At 42.2% G+C, this 24471-nt stretch overlaps 2 protein-coding genes across 5 annotated transcripts in view; both read left to right on the plus strand.

The window, feature by feature from the left end:
- The first annotated feature begins 4125 nt into the window (after positions 1–4125).
- Positions 4126–17885, plus strand: LOC113153495 (retinoic acid receptor alpha-B-like). Its single transcript, XM_026347146.1, has 9 exons — positions 4126–5471; positions 13727–13881; positions 14292–14433; positions 14882–15042; positions 15179–15355; positions 15469–15673; positions 15912–15979; positions 16246–16336; positions 16607–17885. Exons 1-9 carry the CDS (start codon positions 5279–5281, stop codon positions 16855–16857), a joined length of 1443 nt encoding a protein of 480 aa, XP_026202931.1. The 5' UTR covers positions 4126–5278; the 3' UTR covers positions 16858–17885.
- Positions 17886–19851: 1966 nt separating this feature from the next.
- tanc2a (tetratricopeptide repeat, ankyrin repeat and coiled-coil containing 2a) overlaps positions 19852–24471 on the plus strand; it is a 38325-nt gene continuing 33705 nt past the window's right edge. Inside the window, exons 1-2 of one of the 4 annotated variants that reach the window (XM_026346737.1) lie at positions 19875–19939; positions 20479–21026. The gene's annotated coding sequence lies outside the window, so the exon portion shown is untranslated. The other 3 variants (XM_026346745.1, XM_026346789.1, XM_026346770.1) reach the window with 3 other exon arrangements.

Genomic DNA, 24471 nt, shown 5'->3' on the forward strand with positions numbered 1-24471 from the left:
TAGTAAACCATCTTGCATCATCCATTACATACCTCACATAAGAACATTTGATTTACAATAACGACTGGAGGAAATGTCAAGTACACAGAATTGTTGTAACACCACAGCTACAGCTCCTCTTGAACCACAGCGGGGAACATCATGTCTACATAGAGGGTTCAGGATGAGCAGCATGTTCGTAAAGCAGCAGCTTCAGTGCTTCACTAGTGTCTACGTTAGAGGTGTTCAGGTACAGCAGCAAGTGTAGGTCACACACATTGTGAAAGCACATGGTCTTGTGGAGCTGGATACCTGCTGCAAAATATTTGTAGCTTTATGTGGCGGAGTCACACAGACCTGTCAGTTACATTGAAGTGTGAGCTCTTTCTGCTGCACTCTTTTCTTATTCCTGATTGTAGATTGATTTATGCATCAAAGTAATTTTTTAAGACAGACTGAGCGAGATTATCAACATACACTCATCCAGCATGTATAATCCTGTGACCTCGAGTTCTGTAGAAACATCAATACTGCCGATCTATGTAGATGATTGCGCTGTCTTCACGTAGATTATCTGATCTTCTCCTTGGAATTGATTAAACACACACAGCAAATGTAGTAGCAGTAAAAAATATGTGTGTTTTAATACTGTATACACTCTCTAATTTCACACAGGTGTTCTGCACATGCACAGTATTACACACACAAGGTGCAGTGTTGAGCCTTCATTCATTATTTAATTCTCAATACACAACAAGATGGTCAGTAACAATCTAACAGTAGATACATTTCTCTATTTGTGTGAACATCAGACTGGAATGCTTTTACTTGTTATAAATACCTGTTTGTTGTCTTATGTATTATGTGTTGGCTGCAGCTGGAAATTGCTCAATGCTCAACCAGATCATTCTTCATATGTGTCTAGAATCTATAATAATGATTTCTGATTGCCTGTCTATCTACTATGTTGTGCTGTTCTATGTATCGTGACATCTATTGCCCTGAGGTTTTTGGAGTTTTTTTCCATATCCAATATGAGGACAGAGGGTGCTGTTGTTGTACCCACCATAAAACCCTGGGGGCTTTGTGTGAGATTGGTCTATATAAATAAAATTGATTCATTTAGAATTATGTCTAAATCATTCCTGGACTCAACTCCATCTGTTAATAAAAGCTCTGACCTGACCCATAATCAAATAAAAGCTCAAAGCTGCTGCTGGACAGATGAAGCAGAGGGTGCAGGATTGCAAGAGGTTTAGTGGGATGCTGGGTTTGTCCTAGTATAAAATGCATTGATACATGTCTGGTAAGGACAACCTTGTATCACGTTTAATCCAATTTAATGCAATCTTTACATCAGGTGAACTCCCCTTAGTGTGGAAGTCTGCATGTGTACTGCTAATATAAAAAGGTGATGACCCTTTTGACCTAAACACCTATCGACCTGTATACAAGGTGCTATTTCTATTTTCTTTTTCTTGCACTATTTCATCTTGGCTTAGAATTTTCAGCCTTTGTGTCAAGGAAGTGAAGGATGTTGCTGCACTCACCGAGCAAACTACAATATAAAATAAAATAGATCAATCAGAGCTTCTATTATCCTTAACACCTCACCAATCAATGTTGCTCACCCTTCTAGGGAAAGCACTTTAAGCCGTTTTCCTCCCATGTCCTTATCTGAGTTACTACAAACTGTTTCAGGTATGAATCTATCTTCTTATTGATAATGATAATCTCTTATTGATTCGCTTGCTCCCTCTCTCCTGAATATTTTCAATACTTCTCTGTCTGCTGGATATGTCCCTCCCAGACTTTTTAAAAATTGCATGTGTGCAGCCTCTTTTGAAAAAAAATTGGACTAGATCCCTCTCTCCTTGAAACCTACAGACCAATCTCCAAACTACCCTTCATATCAAAGATTTTAGAAAACTACGTGTCTAAACACTTATTTCTAGCTGCAGACAACTATAAAATTTTTGATGAATTCCAATCTGGTTTTCTCAAACATCACAGCACAGAGATCGTCCTACTAAAAGTAACTAATAATATTCTGTTGGCCTCTGACGCTGGTATGTGCTCTGTTCTTGTCCTCCTTGATCTTAGTGCTGCTTTTGATACAGTAGATCACCACATGTTGCTGGACTGACTAAAGCACTGGGTTGGAATAGAAGGCACTACACTAGACTGGTTCTCTTCATACCTGTCCAATAGATCGTTTTGTGTTTCCATTAATAATTGCAAGTCATCCTTTTCTCCTGTAAAGCACGGAGTCCCACAAGGTTCAGTTTTGGGGCCAATCTTATTCTCTTTGTACATGCTCCCTCTCGGACATGGCATTTCTTTCCATTGCAACACTGATGATTCCCAGCTGTACTGTCTCTTTAAGGTCTCAGACTATAAAACGCAAACAATTGGACAGCCACTCATGTCACACATGACAGATGAGATTTTATCACTTCAGAAATATCTCCAAAGTACGTTCAATTCTATCATTTCATAATACAGAAGTGATCTTACATACATGATTTCCTCACATTTTGCAACAGTCTGTTCACCTGTCTCAGCCACAAATCTATTTATCAGCTTCAGATTGTTCAGAACTCAGCTGCAAGACTCTTAACTAGAAAAGGAAAAGATGAACACATCACTCCTGCCTTAGCTTCCCTACACTGGCTGCCAGTATGCTTTAGGATAGATTTTAAGATTTTATTAATAACATTTAAAGGCCTGCATTGCCTTTCCCCAGCTATATATCCCAGCTGTTAAAGCCTTATAAACCACTATGTAGCCTGAGATCCTCTGGTAGAAATCTTCTGTATGTCCCTGATGTTGATGAGAATGAAAACTAGACGTGAGAGAGCTTTTGCAGTTAGATCCCCCAAACTCTGGAACAACTTACCTGAGGAAATAAGATCAGCTGACTCAGTAACATCTTTTAAATCTCTCCTTAAAAAATATCTTTACCAGCAAGCCTTTCCTGATCTCCTTTAATCAGGGACGACTCCTTATTTAGGTCGAATTCCTATTAACGTTGATGAATGAGATTGAGTTTCATCCATCCATCTTTTGGAACTGGCTTTCCAAAGGACTGATGTAGTAGTTGCTGTAAATTTTGTTTATTGTTTCCCACACCCCAACCGATCGAGGCAGATGGCCGACTTGCTCAAGTTGGATTTGTTGGGGTACCTGTTGTGTGTTTCTCATGTTGAGCACTTTGTAATACATGTTAAAAAAGTGCTCTATACATAAATGTATTAATATTATATACTGTATGACAATGGATAATAAATAAAATAACTATAAAACATGAAATGGAGCTGTAACTGTAAATATAGCCAATACAGTTATGGTTGGCAATACCATGTGCTCTCATAGTGCATTTCCACTACTGCATATAGGTGCTTTCAAGCATATTGTATGGCAAGATTCTTCATTCAAATGTCATAGATCAGTATTGATTGTATTTAGAATATGACAATTAAAAACAAGTAAAAGTAAGATGTTAGAAGTAGTATCCACAAATGTACTCATTAAACACAATGGTACCTGTTAGTGTGGTATTATTCTGTATGTATTGTAATATTAGATATTATTATATTCAAATGTAAGCAGCTGTTAAATAGAGAGAGAGAGAGAGAGAGAGAGAGAGAGAGAGAGAGAGTAAGAGAGAGAGAGAGAGAGAGTAAGAGAGAGAGGGCAGAGAGAGAGTAAGAGAGAGCAGAGAGAGAGAGAGAGAGAGGCAGAGAGAGAGAGAGAGATGAGGCAGAGAGAGAGTAAGAAGTAAGAGAGAGTAAAGAAGAGAGAGAGGGCAGAGATAGAGAGAGAGAGAGGCAAGAGGAGAAGAGGGAAGAGAGAGAGAGTAAGAGAGAGAGAGAGAGTAAGAGAGAGAGGCAGAGAGAGAGAGAGAGAGAGTAAGAGAGAGAGGCAGAGAGAGAGGCAGAGAGAGAGAGAGAGAGAGTAAGAGAGAGTAAGAGAGAGAGGCAGAGAGAGAGAGAGAGAGAGGCAGAGAGAGAGAGAGAGTAAGAGAGAGAGAGTAAGAGAGAGAGAGAGAGTAAGAGAGAGAGTAAGAGAGAGAGAGAGTAAGAGAGAGAGCGCGGGGCCGTCGGGTACAGTGAGAGGTTACCACAGGACGCTGCTGCCTGCGCCGCTGTCGGACCTCAACTAGTCGCAGCAGGAGGACACACAGACGCTGGCTCGGACCTCTCTCTCCGTCTCGACCTGTCTGTGGATGTTCTGCGCCCCGGACACACGGCGGCTCGTTCAAAGTCCTACGTGACTGCATTCATGAGTCACAGCTACGGTTCGTCTGTCGTGAACGCCCGGACTCCGTGAACACCGGAGCAGCAGCGGCGGAGTGTTCCCACCGACCGGAGTGTTCCCACCGACCGGAGTGTTCCCACCGACCGGAGCGTTCCCACCGACCGGAGCGTTCCCACCGACCGGAGCGTTCCCACCGACCGGAGTGTTCCCACCGACCGGAGTGTTCCCACCGACCGGAGTGTTCCCACCGACCGGAGTGTTCCCACCGACCGGAGCGTTCCCACCGACCGGAGTGTTCCCACCGACCGGAGCGTTCCCACCGACCGGAGCGTTCCCACCGACCGGAGTGTTCCCACCGACCGGAGCGTTCCCACCGACCGGAGTGTTCCCACCGACCGGAGTGTTCCCACCGACCGGAGTGTTCCCACCGACCGGAGTGTTCCCACCGACCGGAGCGTCGACACGCTACTTTTCGGTGTTGGCTACTTTGAGTCGCAGCATGTACGGACTGAAAACCACACAGTCAGCGGTCGTTACACCTCGGAGCAGACTGTTGGAGCGAGCGGCAACGACGGTTTAAGCGACATGACAATTACATAACAGGTCTGAGCCTCTAGAAAGACACACGGAGCTGGAGGAGGCTTCTGCCCGGAGGGAACTATGGACTCGAACACACGCGTCTGTGCCGCGGCTGTGAACTGAGCTCCGGCTCTACAGACGGACGAGGAGCCGCAGCACGGCCGGGGGCACTTGTAGCGTTTGAGCTGCGACAGAGAGACAGCGAAGAGGACAGAAAGCGTCCAAGTAGTTGAATCAGTCGTGTGAAAATCCACGACTAAGTTGGGCAGTGAGGTGCCTGTGCTCGTCCGAGGCCTAGGACCGGTCACCTCCCCCCTTCTCCCATCGGTCTTGTTCAAAGATGTGAACTCTTCCTCTTTCTCTCTCTCTCTCTCCGCCGTCCACAGCTTTGATCGTCTGTTTTTTTTTTTTCTTCCTCTCTTTGGTACGAAGACATCAAACGCCACTCCGACTCTCCAGGATGTACGAAAGTGTGGATGTGGTGGGTCTGAGCCCCAGCAGCCCCAGCCCGGGCTCTTTTCTGAGCATGGACTACTACCACAGACCCCCGGGGCTCGGGCCGGAGAAGGGGCTCCTATCCGGCGTGGGAGGACTCCAGCGTCCGTTCGGGGGATCCTTGCTGACCGGGAGGCAGTGGAGCGGATCCAGCCACTGTAAGTCCCCATCCTAACATGAATTCCCTTATTGCACGGGGAAACAAAACAACTGCAGGGCCCAGCACGGTTAGCCGGCTCGGTGTAGATAATTGAATTGTTCAGGAGCTGACAAGGGGCTGCAGGCGCTCTCAGCCTTGTGCTTATGCTTTAACAGGCTATTCGTTGTCAGCTTGTGGAGTTGGTGCCAAGTGGGAGCCATGCCAGCCCCTTCTTCTAGTATCAGGTGCCCCACCGCCTCTTTTGGAGTCTCCTGTTACCTAGATGGGAAATGAAATAGAAATGAACACACTGTGGTTTGAAGTGTTCTTCACTTTACTGGACTCCTCAGCATGTTTCCTTTCCTACACTATTAGTTGATTCCTTACAATATTTATGAGCTTGTTCCACATTTGCTAGATGGTGTCTACACCAAATGGTTTTACTACTTCTGAACATTATGGTTAACTGCACTGTGAGAGCGTTTAGATGTATAAGAGTAATATCAGTAGATCATAGAGGACTGATAAGTGACTACACCACCGGAGCTCTAGAGGTGGGTATTTGGTTTCTTGACATTTGGTTTGTGGTAGCTCTTCCTCTTTGCTGATGCAGTCTGTGTGTTGGTCAAGATTTGGCATACTTAATAATTTGTGCAGTTTGTCCCATGTTGTTTAAGGCCACCCTATACATCTGGCAGTTGATGTTATTTTGCATCAACTTTAATACAACCCACCACATTCAGCAGTGTTATGATGAGTGTTAAAGTGCTTTTGCATCGCGTTATCAACTCAGCTGTGTGTTCATCATGTGTGTGTGTTGTGAAACCACAGGGTATTGGTTTATGTTTTGAATGGAGCAATTCGAGTGACCTCAGTTGGTCACAGCTTCCTACCAAATCTAGCTCATCCTGAGCTCCTACATGTCGCTGAACAGTCAGGATCAAATGAGTAATATTTGAACTCTATTGTGAAACTGGATGCTGTAATCCTGGGTAGGGTTGTCCAGTTATATCAGTTTTTCTAGACCAGTTGCGAAGTGGATTAGAAACCATGAATTTAATCAGTGGGGATAACTGCGCGCACTAGTGATCATTGATTAGATCAAATCTATCCACACTCGAAACCATGAACAGCAGGTTTCCCACTGGCTACAACTGAATGATGAGAGACTGAACAAAAGATTCCACTGGAGACTGCGACAAATTTAATCTATTGGGGATCTAAATGCGCTCTGAGAGTTTTATGAAAATATGAAAAATGGTAATATTCAGAATATTATCCTGTTGAGTTCAGGCACACTTACATTGGTAATGCTTTATTCGAAGGCTTGGTCATTATCTTTTTGGCAGTTTGAGTCGTGTTTTAGTAGGATGTACGACATAAAAGTGTCTGAGGATTGTTTTACAGCAGTGCACACAGCAGTATGAGCAGCTTACCTGTTAGCTTTTTACAGCCTTTAAAGAGGATATCAAAAAGAAATATCCATAAGGTCCCTCTATTTTTTTCTGTTTAAACCCTTCACCAATTCAGCAAAAAATGGTTGACTGATTAAATATAAATCTTTACTTGTGCCACAATCACATGTCCATTCATATGACGGTGAATTATTTGTGTAATCTCTGTATTCAGAGCAGGTACAAGCAGAGCGTGGACAGATTAAAGGAAAATTAAAGTAAGAATTTTCTGCTGGTACCTGTGTATTACTTTAAGCCTCACTACCTTTGAAAATGATGTTGCAGGTAAATAAATTTAAAGTGACACATTCCTTTAATGTGCAAATAGCGTTACGACCACAGCTCGATATTTATAGCTTTTCGTTGTAAACAGTTGGCGGAAATGTCATCAGACTACTGCCAGGAATTAATCTGGAACTGTGTTGATAAATGATTAATCAATTAGAGTCCTTTTCCAAGTAACTTTATATAGGTTCACCTTCTTAAACCAGTTTTTTATTTCTTCATCTTATATGACAGTGAGATGATGATGATGATGATTTTAAACTGTTGTTTGGACAAAACAAGACATCACCTCAGGCTTTAGCAATATGATGCTAAGCTTGATGGTTTTTTTTTTTTTTTTTTTTTTTTTTTTTGTTGTTGTTGTTGTTGTTGTTGGTTTATAATTTTTTTTTATTGGGTGGCTGTGACACTTTCAGACTCTCCGCATTGTGTGAGTGGAAAAAAGGAAGACAACAATGGTGAGAATTTGTGCAGTACGTTTGGTGCTTTTATATTTTTTAAGGCCTTTAGGTAAGACTGCTATTGAGGATGAGTCTTCCTTTGGCAGCCGTGACCACTCAAACCACAGCTACAGACAGTTGGTCATAACAAGTTAGGTATTTTCAGCAGAATAATTTAAACTTACAAAAAATGAAACTGGATAATATCAGCATAGAAACATAATGATTATGAGGAATATAGCAGCGACTTCAGAAGTAGAGTGCATTTTTACTCATGAAAAAAATCTTTCCAACCTCGGGGATGCACCTCTATGCTCTTACTTCCCATGTCTCTCATGTAAATACAGAGAACAGTGTTGATTGGCTATTTACATGTTATATATGACACACAGCATATCTAATGGGGAAACAGGTCAGAGAAAATAGTGATTGTGTTGACCTAGAACCACCTTGCCGTGAGCTGAGAGTGCCTCTCCACTGTGTCACATTTTAGAGATAGTCAACCTCAAAGTAAGACAATAACCCAAGGGTGATGAGGGGGTGATGTCACAGTGACATGGCCCTTGCACAACCATGTTAAAGTCATAAAGAGAGAGAGAGTGTAAAGTGAACTGTGGTCCGCCTCTGAGAAACAAAGGCAAAGGGAGACACAGAGCAGAGAGGCGCGAGGGGTCGTAAATTAAAGCTGTAAAGGCCGAATTGCCCCTTATCTCCTCACCCTGTGTCTTTGTTTGCGTCTTTGTGCCTGTGTGGACTGGACGGTGTCAAACTGGTTCAAAGGTTAAAGGTCGTACACAGACACAGGGACTTCTCCAACAACATATAAGCAGTGACTGGGAGAGTGGCTCCTCTGTATTTGTGTGTGTGTGTGTGTGTGTGTGTGTGTGTGTGTGTGTGTGTGTGTGTGTGTGTGTGTGTGTGTGTGTGTGTATCTGTGTGTCTGTATTTGGGTGTGATCCAAAGCAGTGACTCACTGACAGTTGGGAAGTGAGTCACCGCTCTTTATTTCTCCTTCTATCTGCCTCTTTCTTTCCTGTGTCAGCTGCCCAGTCATCACTTCTCTGCACTGAATGACCTCGCTCTCTCTGTTGGAGACACACATACTCACAATTAGTCTGGGAATATGAGGGTAGGATACTGACCAAGTTTGACCTGGGTGTGAGAAAAGGGGAGGAGGTGAATGTTTGCATGTCACTGTTTATATCAAATGAATGTCTATATTTCTGTGTGTGTGTGTGTGTGTGTGTGTGTGTGTGTGTGTGTACTTGTGGGTTTTGTTTGACTACAGAGGAATTTCTTCTCACATTACACCTTTGCATTTTAAAAGACACATTAAAATGAAGAAGGAAGCACACGCTGCTAATATTCTAAAAAAAAAAAAATGTGTAGTTGCGAGTGAGTGTGGGTTCAGTCACACAGAGGTTGGCAGAATGTGCCAAACAGTGATCGAATTCATATGATTAGCAAACAACAGTGTACAGCTTCTTTAGCCACTACTGACCGCTGTATTTAGAGGTCAACGTGACATTGCTACTCGTGTTAGGTTATGCAGATGTCACTATTTAGAGGTCAACGTGACATTGCTACTCACGTTAGGTTATGCAGTTGTCACTAATGAACAACCATTCAGTTAAGAAGTTGCTGGGTAAAGTGCATCATGTTGCCACTGTCAGCCAAATGCTGTACAACTGTAAAAAGATTGTCAGCACACATAGACTAGTAAAATTGTATATAGAGCAGCTGAAGATGCCGTGTTGATTAAATATGTATGCATCTGACACACTGAAATGACTACTAAACATAGCACATCGCTTTCTTCACAAGCTACTTGATCCAAATACCAAAGGTCCTGACTGATGATATGAATCAAAGTGTAAGAGCTCTGAGATGAATGTGGGGCAGTCAGCTGATGGTTTTATTAGAGATGACTGTGACTCTGTTGGTGTTGGGAAATATGAAAACACTGATTGCACAGCAGCAGGCACGTGCAGAGGGGGTGGCCCTTTTCCCAGACTAATCAAAGGTCCCCCCCGAACATTAATCCATACCTAAATGTCCTAACCACCTTTGTTTCAGAACTAACACAAAGTGAGCTTGTGACTGAAATGTCACCCATCTAGTCCTCCAGACCAACCAGTCTGGATCTGAGACAGCAACACCACTGTGGTGCCCTTGGGTAAAGCTGTAGATGCCAACTGCTCCAGCAGAGCCTTTTTTGGAAGTAGTCTCCCAGTGAATCTAGCCTGAATAAATAAATGTTAAAATAAAAAAAACTATAGTTATTAGCAACATCAACATATGACCGGCTGCTGGTGATCTTTGTCATACCTGAACGTTTTGCAAAGTGCTGTTTACTATAAAGAAAGAGAGGAGAGAGATATAAGATCCGGTAACAGATTAATCATTGTTTTGGAACCGTCTCATTTTCCCTCACGTATGCAGTGAAACGCTGCACCGTGGAGTCCAACTGTTAGAACAGACAGAGGGTTGCAGGCAGGGGTAGACAAAACAGCAGAGTAATAAAAGGACTGACATTTGATCAGGCTTGTTTTAGCCAATACCAATACATTAAAATGTGCCCAAAGCTGTTCAGTATATTTCTAATATTCACCTTTTTTCCCCTGAAGCTTCTTTTTTAATACATCATAATTTTTTTATGATGTCAATTGATTTGTACTTTATATACATTTATGACCGTCATGGTAATACGGTGCAGCTCTCTAGAACTACATCTCCCAAGCTAATAATATTAGCCGTTTGATGTATGTGCTATGATTCAATAAGCTTATTACAGGTATTTTGTGTGGGCATGTGTGTCTGCCAATGAGCAACAAGAAACTGCGGTAAAGTGTATTTGAGGTCGTTTAGAATCACCACATACTGACCTGTTGCTATGGAGGCCATCTTGTCTGTAGTAATAAATGTCTCCACTCTCCTTTCCTCTCTGTCCTGTCCTCTTTCCAGGTGCTCCTTTTGTCATCCTCCACCTGCACTACCTGTCCTCCTGTCTGTGTAAGAACCAGCATAGTTATTCAATGTCAGGCAGCTAGACATACACAGGTCACTGTCATTCTTTCTTTTCTTTTTTTATCGAGGCAGGATGTCTGAAGGTTCATACATAATTTGGTTAACAAATGTTACAGGACAGAGTTGCAGTAGTTGGCACGTCTTTGAGGTTGGCACCCCATTCGATTCAGATTTTAATAAAACCACACTGATGTGTTTTTGCATCGTCTGTGAAATCTAAATGCTCTATTTTTGGGAAATTAAACATTACAAATTTTATCATAGGCCTGTGGTTACTAATACCCTCGACACTATTATTATTCTAGAGGGTTGTTACCTAAAACAACCTAGAGGCTGAGGTCAGGTTTAGTCAGGTAGGTCAAACGTCAGGTTAAACAGACATAATTGCAATTCAAAATAAGACTAAACCAAACAAACAGACAGCTGGAGCAGTCAAATTCTCCAGCCACTCAAAGTATGTCTTCCTCAGAGTCCTAGAAAAACATTCTGCACTGGCTCAGGTCAGGTTTGGACTGTGTGAGTTCATACTAAATTCAGTCGCACGTCGTTTCTGCATGTGTGCAAGCAAAACAAACATTTTTACATTACTAATTTCAGCCATGACAGATAAATAAGCTGCAATGTCATGAAACGTTATGAAGCACATGCAGTGTAAATGAACAACAATTAGAGATGTGGGAAAAATCAAAAATAATGTCCAAGCTGATAATAAATGTCGACAGCATCGTGTGTAATGTTGACCCGCTATTAAAGAACAGGCTAGGGAGTTATAGGGCTTTATCCTTTGGTTGATTGTTAAACAGAGCTCAGACGTAGTAAATGCCACAGTAACAAAGTACTAACGATTGCAGCCGTGTGCCTCCTCTCAACCTTAACCAGAATGTCTGTGTCCGAATTGAGACAGCAAGACAAGAAAACGTGCATTTGGTTTGGACACGTTACCTTCAGCGTTAGGTCCTGTACACATAACGTAAGCAGGAAGCGATAAAAAGACATTCACAAACACTCTGATTAAAAGAGAGTAAGAAACACTCACTTGGAAATAGGAGGCAAGAGAGGGAAAAAGGACAGAGAAAGGTTTAAAGGAGGTCAGACTTTGCTTTAGGGAGCTGTTGGCTAGTGTGTCAGTGAGAAGAGAGCAAAAACAAACAGAGGAGAGAGGGAGAGATGGAGGGATGGTATGATGGCAGAGGAGGAGGTGGAGGATCTTTATTTTTCTCAATCTTTCTCCCTGTCTATGTAAACAGAGCAGAGCTGTAGAGGGGAGTAGAATCCTCCATAGAGGAATGTTTGGTATGGCTACTAAATCAGGGGGAGGGGAGAAGTGTCTGTGTGTGCGTTAGGTTAGAGAGGGTTTTTTTAATCTAAAGGGTCAGGACCTTAAAATGTGTCACAGTGTGTCTTTGTCAGGTCTCTGAGCAAAAACAAAACAGCGGCTCCGACAGAGCCTGGATACACACTCAACGTTAGAATTGAACCACTGTAGTTAATTTTACTGTCAGTAAAATAGGTAGGCGAAGAATTTCAGGAAGCACAATAGGAAACCATAGTTTGACACAATCAGTTTCAGACAAAGACCAAAACCACCAGATCTTATGCTTAACATTCACCACACCAAATCATTCTTGATTCATTCCTGACTACAGATCTGACCTTAGATCAGATTACCATTTGTGGTCCCATTGAGCACACAGATGTATAATCAACTGTTTCCGCTAAACACAGTTTCTTTTTCTTCTGGCCACATTAGAACCTGTTAAAGTAAAGAAATGACGCATCTCCAAACGGGAGTCTGTGACATTTCTCCTGTTGGCGTGAGTCAGATTCCAGTGAGGCCTGACTCCCCTCTTTTGAGCAATCTTTTAAAAAAACTCCAATATCTAAAATCAGATGGGGCTTTTGGGTGGGGTGACCTCTGTGTAACGCTATGTCATCACCTAACAGAAGAAATAAGCACTTACAAACCCATTGTATTCACCTTTTCAAAGGTCTTTCGTTCATTAGTTCAAAAATAATTTCAGAAGTAATTCTCATAAAATTAGGAAAAGCAGGTTCAAAACACAGACAACCTGCACTCTGTACTGTCCCTGAACACAGCACACCATGGTAGAAGCTCACAGTCAGCTCACACATCATGGGACACAGTGTTACTTTCATAACTTAGCCAAATGATAGGTCCTCTTACAACAAGTAAAACCAGATTTTCGGGCTGTTGTATCAAATCTGCAGGCATCAGGAAGCCGCTATTAATTTGTAGGAGACGCCACCGTGAGAGAGATGGGATCTTCAAGTATCTTTTAGATTCAGGTGTCATTTACTCTGAAGTGACAAAGAAGTTGTGATTTCTGTTTGTCAGTTTGAAGACACTGGGTGTGATCAGTCACTGAACTGTAGCTGGATGTTGTTACAGTTTTTTATAGTTTACCCAGTTTACAATCTTCCCATCTTTAGATAAGTTACAGATATGAATCTTCCTTGTATCACCACAAGTAAAGTAATTACTAGCAACTAAGGCTTGGCAATATAGAGAAAAATGATCACAGTAAAGTATGAATCAGTCAGCATTGATATCTACTGCTATATAAATCAAATCACTATTTCTGTAAAGATTAAAGTTTCCTTTGTGATGTGAAGATATCATAAGCTTTACTCAACCTCTTAAATCCAACGTTTTTGACCTTGCTTACTGAGATTCTGTCTTTTGCACTAACCTAGACTATTGCATTTGTAATATAACTATATATAACTATCTGTTTTTTAGTCATTTATTTTTCTTCAAACATGGTGCTGGACCAAGTGGACACTATGGTCGATCGTTGTGGTTGTTTTAGTGGACAGATAATGAGATAATCCGTGTCTTGCACTGGGTTGCAAAAACAAGAGTAAAGCTCTGTCCACCACTGAACATCTCTTAGTTGGTCAGCATGGTTTAGAAGTAACTGGTTAACTCCAGAGAAGAATTAAGCTTATTTATGATACAGCTGATGGGACTAACAGCTCTCTGTTCGTTTTAATTACAGCATGACCAGATGTAAATCTGTCTTTCCTCCCTCTGTGTCCTCCTGCAGCTATAGAGACTGAGAGCACAAGTTCAGGAGACGATCTCCTCGTGCCCAGCCCCCACTCACCTCCTCCTCCGCCCCGCATCTACAAGCCGTGCTTTGTGTGTCAGGACAAATCTTCAGGATACCATTACGGAGTCAGTGCCTGTGAGGGCTGCAAGGTAGGCAGCTGAACATATGCATCAGTTAAACACAACATGCTACAGATGAATGGAATAGCAGTGCAGAAAGTGTGAGACTGCCAGCTGTTTGCACAATGTATCAGTGAGAAAGTCGTGACCTTTACATGTCCCCATTGATCTGTAACTTTGGTTCATCTCATCATACACCTAAAAACCACAAAAAGAGCACAACTGAGCATGCAACATTCCTCTGGGCTTTTGTTTGTTAGTAGTAAAGTCCAGCTGTCGTCAATGAGATCAGCCAGTTTTTGGTCAAAGAAAAATACTTAACATGTTTTATGTAGAGAGCATGCTCGTTCAGTATTTGTGGTAGTAATTGACAGTGGTTCTAGTACATCATCTGTCCCCGTTTTTAAGTTCTGATCATCTCCTTCATTTCTTTGTGTCAGGGTTTCTTTCGGAGGAGCATCCAGAAGAACATGGTGTACACATGCCACCGAGACAAAGTCTGTGTCATAAACAAGGTGACGAGGAACCGGTGTCAGTCATGTCGACTGCAGAAATGCCTCGACGTTGGCATGTCCAAGGAGTGTGAGTACCGTACAAAGACGCAGTTCCATTATCTTTGTGTAAATGTGTGTGTGTGTGGAGTAAAGTGTGGAAAAGGATGAGCTTCTAAAAGCCTTAAAGTACGAAAATAAGTCACCTTAGCTTGACATTTGTCTCCCTCTGGTGGTGTGTGTGTGTGTGTGTGTGTGTGTGTGTGTGTACAGTATTTAAAGTACAAGGTGTTATTGTTAAATAATCCTGAAGTCAGTGGAGTTTGACTGCCAGCCACCCTCAAGCGTACAGTAGCAGGGAGAATAAAAATGGCTTATGGTACAACAGGCTGAGTAAACTCCCCGTGACAAATAAAGCCTCCTTAAGTGGTGATTTACAACTTCTGTCAGGAAGGAGCTCCCTCCTTTTAGCTGATTTAAGATATTGAGTGTTCAGTGTAAATTACAGAGCTAAATCCTCCCATGTTCACTTCCATCAGTGGTGCGAAATGACAGAACAAAGAAGAAGAAGGAGGAGAAGAGGCTGGGGGAGGTGGAGATCTACGTCCTGTCACCAGACACCGAGGAGATGATTGAACGAGTTCGCCGGGCCCATCAGGACACGTTTCCCTCCCTCTGTCAGCTGGGAAAATACACCACGGTACTCACACACACACACACACACACACACACACACACCACAGCATACGGGCTTACAAATTCTCAAAAAGAATGAACTTAAAGTCAAATATTGGGGATCGACGTCAAGTTCTCCTTCTTTCCTCACGTGACCCCAGAGCAACAGCTCAGAACACCGCGTCGCACTGGACGTCAGTCTTTGGGACAAGTTCAGTGAACTGTCGACCAAGTGCATCATTAAGACAGTGGAGTTCGCCAAGCAGCTGCCAGGCTTTACGACGCTAACCATCGCTGATCAGATCACCCTGCTGAAAGCTGCCTGCCTCGACATACTGGTGAGTTTATTCCTCAGGATCTAATAGCGCTAAAGAAAACGCATGGAGCTGTTGTACCTCTTCAGCATGTTGTGTATAAAAAGCCTTCATCTGTCTCCATCCCTGTTTCCTAGATTCTGAGGATCTGCACTCGCTACACCCCAGACCAGGACACCATGACCTTCTCTGATGGTTTGACTCTGAACCGCACGCAGATGCACAACGCTGGCTTTGGACCTCTCACAGACCTGGTCTTCTCCTTCGCCAACCAGCTGCTCCCTCTGGAGATGGACGACGCAGAGACGGGATTACTCAGCGCCATCTGTCTGCTCTGTGGAGGTACTGTACTAGGTAGCTCAGCAGAATGAAGTAAAACAATCAGGGCAAGAAAACTCTGACTATGCAGAGTTGCTTTAATAATTCTGTGGTTGGTGGTCATGGTGGTGTGTTCACATACCCTTGACATAAATAGGAATGACAGAGCTTGTCTTCTCTGTTCACATATTAATTATATTTTGTGGATTTGTGCTTTGTGTATCATTATGTGTGTGTTTTTTTCCTCTGTGTCTGTGTGTAGACCGTCAGGATCTGGAGGAGGCAGAGAAGGTGGACATTCTTCAAGAGCCAATGCTGGAGGCCTTGAAGGTTTGACATCCAATTATAATGTTTGTTTGATGGGATGTATCACCTTTTGTGAGGGATGCGTTCAGCATTATTAGTATATTTCTACTTTTTAGTGGTACTTGAACAGTCTGTCACTCAGTACATCAGCAAAATGGATCAGAAGTGAAAGAATCAAGATGTGCCTGTAGTGTAGACTGTCAGCTTCTATTTCACATGTTGGTGAAACTTATTGGATGACATTTTTATTCAAAGTCTCAAACTTGTCCTTGCTGTCGTTATGTGTGTAGCTCTATGTGAGGAGGAGGAGGCCTGATAAACCCTGCATGTTCCCCAAGATACTGATGAAGATTACTGACCTCAGGAGCATCAGTGTGAAGGGTGAGACACACACGTACACACAGAGATGCTGATGTGTGTGTGACAGCACAGATTAGTAGAGTTTTAAAATAGTTGCTTCAGCTGCAGAGAGAAGCTGTTTTGTTTTTTTTTATTAATTGATGTTGTGATATCAGTATCATTTCCATTTTCTTGTGTCATACTCACTGCTCTGCAGTTGTTGTGTTTTTTTTAACAGAAATATTTTTTGCTGCAAAGTGGAGGCAGCTCCTTGTTCAAATCCTTAACAACCTGTTTAACTTTGCCCAACAGGAGCAGACCGAGTGATCACGCTGAAAATGGAGATACCTGGCTCCATGCCTCCTCTCATCCAGGAGATGCTGGAGAACTCTGAGGGACTGGAGGGACATGGAGCTGGAGGGGGAAAAAGTAAAGCAGGCAGCAAAGAAGAGGACAAAGCGGAGCCCAGGAGCTGTGAGCCGAGCCCGTCCCCCAAATCAGTGCCCTCTCCTAGCCCAAGCCCTGTGCCCCAAGCCTCCTCCTCCCACTCCCTCTCCACCTGAACTTCTACATTCAGCACCTCTGCTTCACACAGCGTCACCCTGTGGCCATGGTTTGGTACTGCAAGAAAACCATTCACATGGCAGGCACCGAACAAAAGCAGCAAAAAAAAACTGAGAACAAATGTCTGAACATTTGAGGTTCAGGCTGAACATCTTTATACATGTATGGTGAGAGGTTGACTATGCTATCTGCTAATATACTATATTCTGTGAGGACTAATTTGTGTTCATGCATCATGGTTTTTATACATAAAATGCAAAAAAATGTGATTTCATTTTTTGTTATCTTTTTATACTGCCTGAAAGGTGCAGCCTGGTGGAGATACTACATAAATGTGGACTGTTTTCTAGTGAAAAGTCCTGTAAAATATGCAGAATCCTTACGTGTATCATATTGTACATACAAAAGGCTGTGAAGGAAGTTGTTGGAATGATATGGACTGATACAAGAAACTATTTTCCTAAATGTAAATTTGTATATATTGTTACGTCTTTAATGCAGCTGTAAAGATGTCTTACTTCCTCCTCATCACCCTCAAGTCTCTGCAGTCGTCTCCTTTCTGTCTCACATCAGGGAATAATAATAATATTAAGAAACAATAGTCCTTAAATTTCAATCACTGGAATCACTCTGTAAACTAGAATCTTTCCATAGTCCACGTCCGCCTGTTGGTGGACACTTTGAACCAAAGTGAACTGCGGTACTGGAGCTGTAGAACTCTGCACGGTGATGCTTTAACAATAAGTAATATTGACATCTCATTCGGTGGTGAGAGGTACTGCCAAAACACACGTCTAAATGTACTAGTGTACTATTGTATTTTGCTTTCACAGTCTGCACCACTTCCTGTTCTTGTTTGTCCACGCAGTGCCACTGTCTCAGTACAGCATCCCCACTGTGAGACACCACTCTTGTAACTCCATTTTCAGTGCTGTCTTGTCATGTTTGGTGAGGTACAACTCATCACATCGTATGAACATACACTGAGTTCAATAAAGAAGTATGATTTTCTTCTTGGGTCCTTAAATATGTCTGTACTTTGGCTGAAACATTCAGAAAGACTCTGTTTTGACTTCACACTGACATGTTTTTTTTGTCAACATTTTTGGAGCAGGTTGAAATGAGATCGATTAAGCAAATAATACTTTACCAGGAGATTGTTTCCAGGTTTTTGTTTATCACGTCATATGTTTCGATGTGATCAATGTGACAGTTCTGGATCTTGCTTTAGGCTGACCTTTAAGAATGGTGAGGTAGAAGAACATGTAGTGCCCATTTTCATTTATAATGTAAGTGCAGTAAGTGAGCCTGGTCTCTGTCGTCAGCATGTTGGACGTGGGAGAAATATACAGGTTTTAAGACCTGAGCAGCCTTGTCAAGGGTTAAAATCATGATGACTGGAAGGGGAAAAAAAAGTGGTGGCCGGCTCATGAATGCTACCCTGTCTGCAACAAACTGATAAAGAGGTTACAGTGGCACAAGTGACTGCACACGGCCAATGCACTAAAGAGTTGGAAGTGTATCTTGGAGCAGTGGGAGAAGGCCGCCCAACCTGACGAGTCCTTTTTTTTCTTTTACATGGACAGCCTTAGGATGTGATTGCACCGGTGGAGGGAAGTAAGGACTGTACTTTAATAATGATGAAAGGCACCACAGAGCTGGCAACTAATACTAAACAGGCACTAGTCATTTTTAGACCTTTCAACATTTAAACCTGCAACAGCTGATCTTTTGGGCCACTTGGGGGCAGCAGAAACTAGCTGTAATCACAATAATGACATCACAAAGCAGCGATTTCATTAATCTAATGTCATTTTTTTATAGCCACCTGATGAATATACAGCTAATATTTACTCTCCTTTTAACTCTGTTTCTGACCTCCACCATAAAAAAAATACCCCCTGGCCTTTAGCTTCCATTATGTCTACCTGCTAATTAATTAGCTGTTTGTCACTTGCTGGAGAACAACTGAAAGGATTTCACTTGGTAAGGGCAGCGACAATGTTTTTCAGTGTCACAGACATTCGAAAAGAAGATACACACATCAAGAATTTCAGTGAACATATATTATGTCAATATAACATTCTTGATGACATATTAAAATGCTTGAACTCTAGCAGCACATTGAAAGAAACAGGTTGGACGAGATAGAGCAGCTTTCCTACAGCAAGTGCCTGCATGACCCGGTCAGCTGCTTGGGTACAGTACACTGTGGATGACTCTGAAACAAAAAACATGGACTGTGAATCGATATTGTACAATATGGTAAAATCAAGTGGCCAAATTAACGTGTTGTTTGCTTTTGGCTTATGTCTCATTTAACAAAGGCGTTTGCTCTTTGGCTTTGGTGTTGACACTGTGAGTCCCCACATCGCCTTTCCCTCAAGGGTAGGTGTTCTTTGCTTTTGCACCTGTTTGCGTTAGACAGGTTGACAGGTTGCTCTGACATGGAGAGGACTGGCATCTTAACCACGGAGCCGTGCAACAGGGGTCCCACAAAGATCGAATGTGGGTCCCTTTCTCTTTACCTCAGCAGGTCTATTTACTTCATCACTAGCTGGATAACACGGATGAACATCCTGACAGTTTCTTACGTGGACTATTTCATTAATATAATACAATTAGACATATAATTCTATTGGTTCAGGGTTTGGTTATCACTGTGAGCACAGGTTTAATATGGGACAGTTGTCCATGAAACACAGGATCAACGGTTTGACTCGGTTCTTCCTGGTTACATGTTAAGGTACCATTGGAACCACATAGTAGCACTGTCCTTTATAGTCACCTGTCAAACTATTTCCTCATGGGGATCAGTAACTAATACAATAGTAACACTGAAACCTGGAAAGTAGGGAATAGCATGTGGACAAAGACATGTTTGGTATCATTTTACTGTTGTGGACTCTGTGTTTCCATAACAGCAATTTGAATATGACTCAGAAAAGGTAAACAGTGGGTTATTGCACATGTGCAGTGGCTCTGCTCTGTGGTAAAGCTCGTCTCAGATGTGTCCTGCTGCCTCTACAGTATATGGTTGTGGGGATTTCATCTTCAGGAGAAGGATTTCTTCTGTCTCTGGTATGGTTTTCAGTCACTAAGCTGTATAATGCAAGCTTTCAGGGCTCTGTGCTTCTCTTTACTTTTAACTATGATTTTAGCTTGACTTTATCCCTGGTGGTTTGTGGGGATGGAACAGGTGGTTCAGATTATGATATGTTATTGATTTACTTTAATGACTTGTGAATTGCCATAAAAATCTGAGCCCTAGTAAGAAATTTCCATAACTCTGATATGTCCAGACTCATAACAGTGTACAGCCATGTACAACACATAGTGACACCGTGGATCTTCAGGCTAAATGCTTGGGTTGGCATGCTGATGTGCTGAATGCTATGATCTATTCATATTTAATAACCTAACATGCTGGAATTTGTGGACAAAAACAACAGCTGGTCCCTCCTGAAGATGAAAACATTTATCAACACATCAGGAATATGTGCTTTTATCTGGTTAAAAAAAAGAAAGAAAAGAAAAGAAGACAATTAGACAGCAGGACATCACCTACAGCAGAAACTGACAGTTCAGTTGATGAACACTGATCTGATTTGCATATGTAGGTGTGTAGCTGTCCTTCGACCACTAGGTGTCGTCGTGCTTCTGCTGCCCCTCGTCGTGACAGCTGCTGCCTCAGCTGTGTGGGCGGGGATTGTGTTGTTGTCTGTCACACACGCGCGCGCACGCACACACACACACGCACACACACACACAGACGCACGCGGGCGCGCGCTAATCGAAGTGAGCGTGCTGACCACGCCCCTCTCATGAATAATTCATGACCTCCCGTCGACCGGAGGAGACTCGTGCCACCGGGGCTCTTCAGACGTCAGCTCGCGCTCACCGGAGGTAGGAAAATCATGGTCACAAAGTCTGCTCCCGGGAACTGATGAGACGGTACTAACACCGAAAAGACTCACCTCCGGTAACGAATGGGGACTTGGCAGGAGGGGGATTCGCCTCATGCACAACGACTGCGTTGGTTCCTACAGGGAATTTACGGAGGAGCACACACCGAGGGCTTGATAATAACCCGACCGTGACCGAGCTATCATCTGCCGGGGTGACGCTCTGCTTACCGCCGCTGAACTGAGGGAGAAACACACCCAAGGTGGGCTTATTTAGATTTCCTGCCGTGTGTGTGTGTGTGTGTGTGTGTGTGTGTGAGGGAAGTGGAGACAGATGTAGTAAGATGCTTTGTGTGTGTGTGTGTGTGTGTGTGTGTGTGTGTGTGTGTGTGTGTGTGTGTGTGTAGGCTCCCATCTCCAGGCATAGCCATAATGTCAGGCAAATAACAATGCCCGTGTAGTAGTGCTAGCAACATGAATAGCATTAGTGTTCCAGACATCAATATTTCATTTATTGTAGTACTGTACTGGCTTTTATAGTAATTTATAAGAACATATATTCATGGAAAAAAATACTGACTGGTACCAAAAAAAATAAAGAGAATAATCACTGACACTGAGAATATCCCAGTCTATTGTTATATACCGCTGTACAATACAAACTCGAATAAATGGAATAAATGATCAGCATCTGAAGGATTTGACTTTTCCCGCTCTCAGCTGTCTCCCGTTCTAGTTTCTCCCACATTTTTTGGGCACATTTCAAAATTCCTGTTGCTTGCTTGTATTGGGCTGGATGTGTGTTCCAGCCAGCTGGTGGATCACAGTTGTTTTGCCAAGAAATAGAAATCCTTTGTGCGGCTGTGATGGAATTATCTCTAACAACACTGTGAATTATTAATCTACTGTACATAATTCTGCTGCCATTGAGTGTGTCTGCACTGGCTCTATCTATCTATCTATCTATCTATCTATCTATCTACCTATCTAGATCTTTTGTTTTCAGTTGATCAGTCAATGGTTTAAATATAACATCATGCCTTTCCAGTCACCTGTCAGTTTACCGGTTGACATGTAGTAATTTGTTTCATGGTATCACCAAAACAGCATTATTACCGGTGTGTCCTGAACACCCTTGCTGATTTTGATGAGTTATCAGCTTTGCCCAGCTACTCGGTGTTAAAAATACATCTGACAGCATATTCCATCCTTTTGAACAAGATATCGATGCTGCAATAACGATGAAATCTACTATAAAGGTTTGCACATTTCAGTTTTGCACTGTGCAACTGCAGCCTCCTGTGTGTTTTGTTAAACTCCCCTCATCTAACTCACTTTCAGAATACCAGGTGATAATAATGTAGGTGATAATGTTATACTGAGTGATGCTGGTGAACTGTACTGCATAATACAGAGAAGTATCCTCGTTTAAATTAATGGAAATACCTCTTAGCACTAAGGAGCAATACAGTTCAACATCTTACGAATCTAGCTATATATGTAGCTACAGTAGTTGTAAAAAAAACATTTATTATTATTACATTTATGCAGAATGTAGAAACCGATCACTCCGAGTTGTTTCTTTGTCGTATTAAGCTTGTATCTGGCTTCTCTCCCTAGACAGTGGTGGTGCAGATGGGTGTAATCCCATGTTAATCTGCCTAACCCTGTAGTTCTTGTCTGGATTAACAGGACTCTGATTAAAATCCCCCCCACCATGTCAGTCATTAGTTTAATTAGATCACTTGAACAGCATCATTGGTGCTAATTAAAAGAATACAAAATCTGGTTGAGGGCCATGGTGATGTACCATGACAGATTATTTATGCAATGCTCTCTGCACAAATTGACTATTTATTATGACACTTTACAGTCACCAAAATAAATCTATTCTTCTGTACATTTTTTCAAACCCGACTGACTAATTCACCTCTACATTGAGCCCTGTCCACCAATATTATGTGATATTTATAACAAAGAGTAATAGCAAGAATAATGTTCTATGTGCTTTGCCTGATGTGGATCACAGTCACAGACTTCTCAGAAATGGGCAGAACAATATGTAATGTCCTGGATCATTTCCCATGAGTGTGGACCACCTGACTTGATGTCCTCGATGATCTTTTGAGTTTTCCGTATTGCAGTGGGTAATATACCTTTCATTGTTCAGCAGTTTGCCGTCCTAAGCAGTCCATTTGCCATGCAGTAGTGTAATGTATCCTGTCAGGATGCTCCCAGTGTGGAATTGATAAAGCTTATATGCACAACTTGAAATACACAGGGAATAATAATCTATCAGCAGAGGTGCTGTGTCAGTCCAATTTTAACCACTTATCAGTGATTTACTAATCCCATTTTTCAATAAGTTGAAAAAAAAAAATAAGTTTTTTATCTAACAACAGTGCAAAAAAATATATTATGTGTTTTTACTGAACCACTTAAGTTATTAATAATAGAACAAAATAGCAAATGCAGAGTTTGCTGCCTGCACTGGTGTTTCAGCACAGAACTGATGTACAGCTTCCTATCTACCTACTTCTACTTGTGTCTCCTGCATCAGGGGCAATCTTACCAACACACTATCTAGCCTATATATTCATCATAATAGCGTGACGGTCACCGGTGCAGTGCCACCTGCTTGCTCAATCAATGTTAAAATTATATTTAAAAATGTCTCCATAAAAATTATAATTGGATGGGTGAAGCTGCAACCCCTGATTCTCTGAGTGGTGATGGACAGACTGCAAAAACTACAGGAACAGGAGACCATGGACACAAACAAGCACAGTGATCAGCAAAGGTCTGGTGGTGGTCTAGGCAAAGTGGACAGCATTCATAGGGAAGAAAGTAGTTCCAAGGAAAACAGTAGACAATGTGATCTGTGGATGTGGAATTTCCAGAACTATAATGACACATAGTTGCCCTTAATTTTTTTATTTGATTATTTTTATACTGTAAACTCAATTCCATTTAGTTGTTTAATTTAACTATCAAAATAGCTACATATGAAAGACTGGATTTTCTCATTTTTATTTTATTGTACTGTGAAGACCAAAAAGACCAGACCCAGACTGGTAGCAAAACAGCAATTTAATAAATAACTAACAAACAAAAAACAAAGCTATCATATAGCATAACGTCACAGTCTGTACAGCTGACAGCACTTACTCACCTGGTTGCAGAGAGCTTGTGAGTGTGTGTGACAGCAGCTCAGCAAAGATCACTTCCACAAACTTATCTTTTGCTTGCTGGATGTCCTGGCATGCAAAAAGTGGAGCTGTTGTATTTGAACAATGCTGTCTGCTAGAACCCAAGGCAAATTACTTCAGCCACCCTCTATAACGGAATTACAAATGGTTTCCACGTATAGCCACTGGGGGTCACCAGTGTGAAGCTGCCTCCTTGTGTTTTTGAATTGAGTGTTAGGAAAAGTGAAAAAGTTTAGAGCTAGTCAGTGTAAAAGGTGAGCAGATCAGTTGGCCCTTTGTTTGTTTATCTACAGGAACTTCTTTTTGAGGCTACTCTCTCTCTCTCACACACACACACACACACACACACATTTCCTGCATGTGGCAAGCTGTGGGAGTCCTGAGCGATTGCAGGAAGTCAGGATTGGCTCCTCTGGGGAAGACAGATAAGAGGCTGGCAGTGTGTGTGTATGTCTGTGTGTCTGTGTGTGTGTGTGTGCGCGCGCCACATGTGAGTTTG

The sequence above is a fragment of the Anabas testudineus genome, chromosome 8 (genome assembly GCF_900324465.2).
Source record: "Anabas testudineus chromosome 8, fAnaTes1.2, whole genome shotgun sequence".
NCBI classification, from domain to species: Eukaryota; Metazoa; Chordata; class Actinopteri; order Anabantiformes; family Anabantidae; genus Anabas; species Anabas testudineus.

Excerpts from the sequence above, each read along its gene's own strand:
- LOC113153495 (XM_026347146.1), top strand. The coding sequence starts at position 5,279 with ATGTACGAAAGTGTGGATGTGGTGGGTCTGAGCCCCAGCAGCCCCAGC. Across the intron at positions 5,472-13,726 it reads GTGGAGCGGATCCAGCCACT|CTATAGAGACTGAGAGCACA; the intron begins GTAAGTCCCCAT and ends GTCCTCCTGCAG. Across the intron at positions 15,043-15,178 it reads AGCTGGGAAAATACACCACG|AGCAACAGCTCAGAACACCG; the intron begins GTACTCACACAC and ends ACGTGACCCCAG.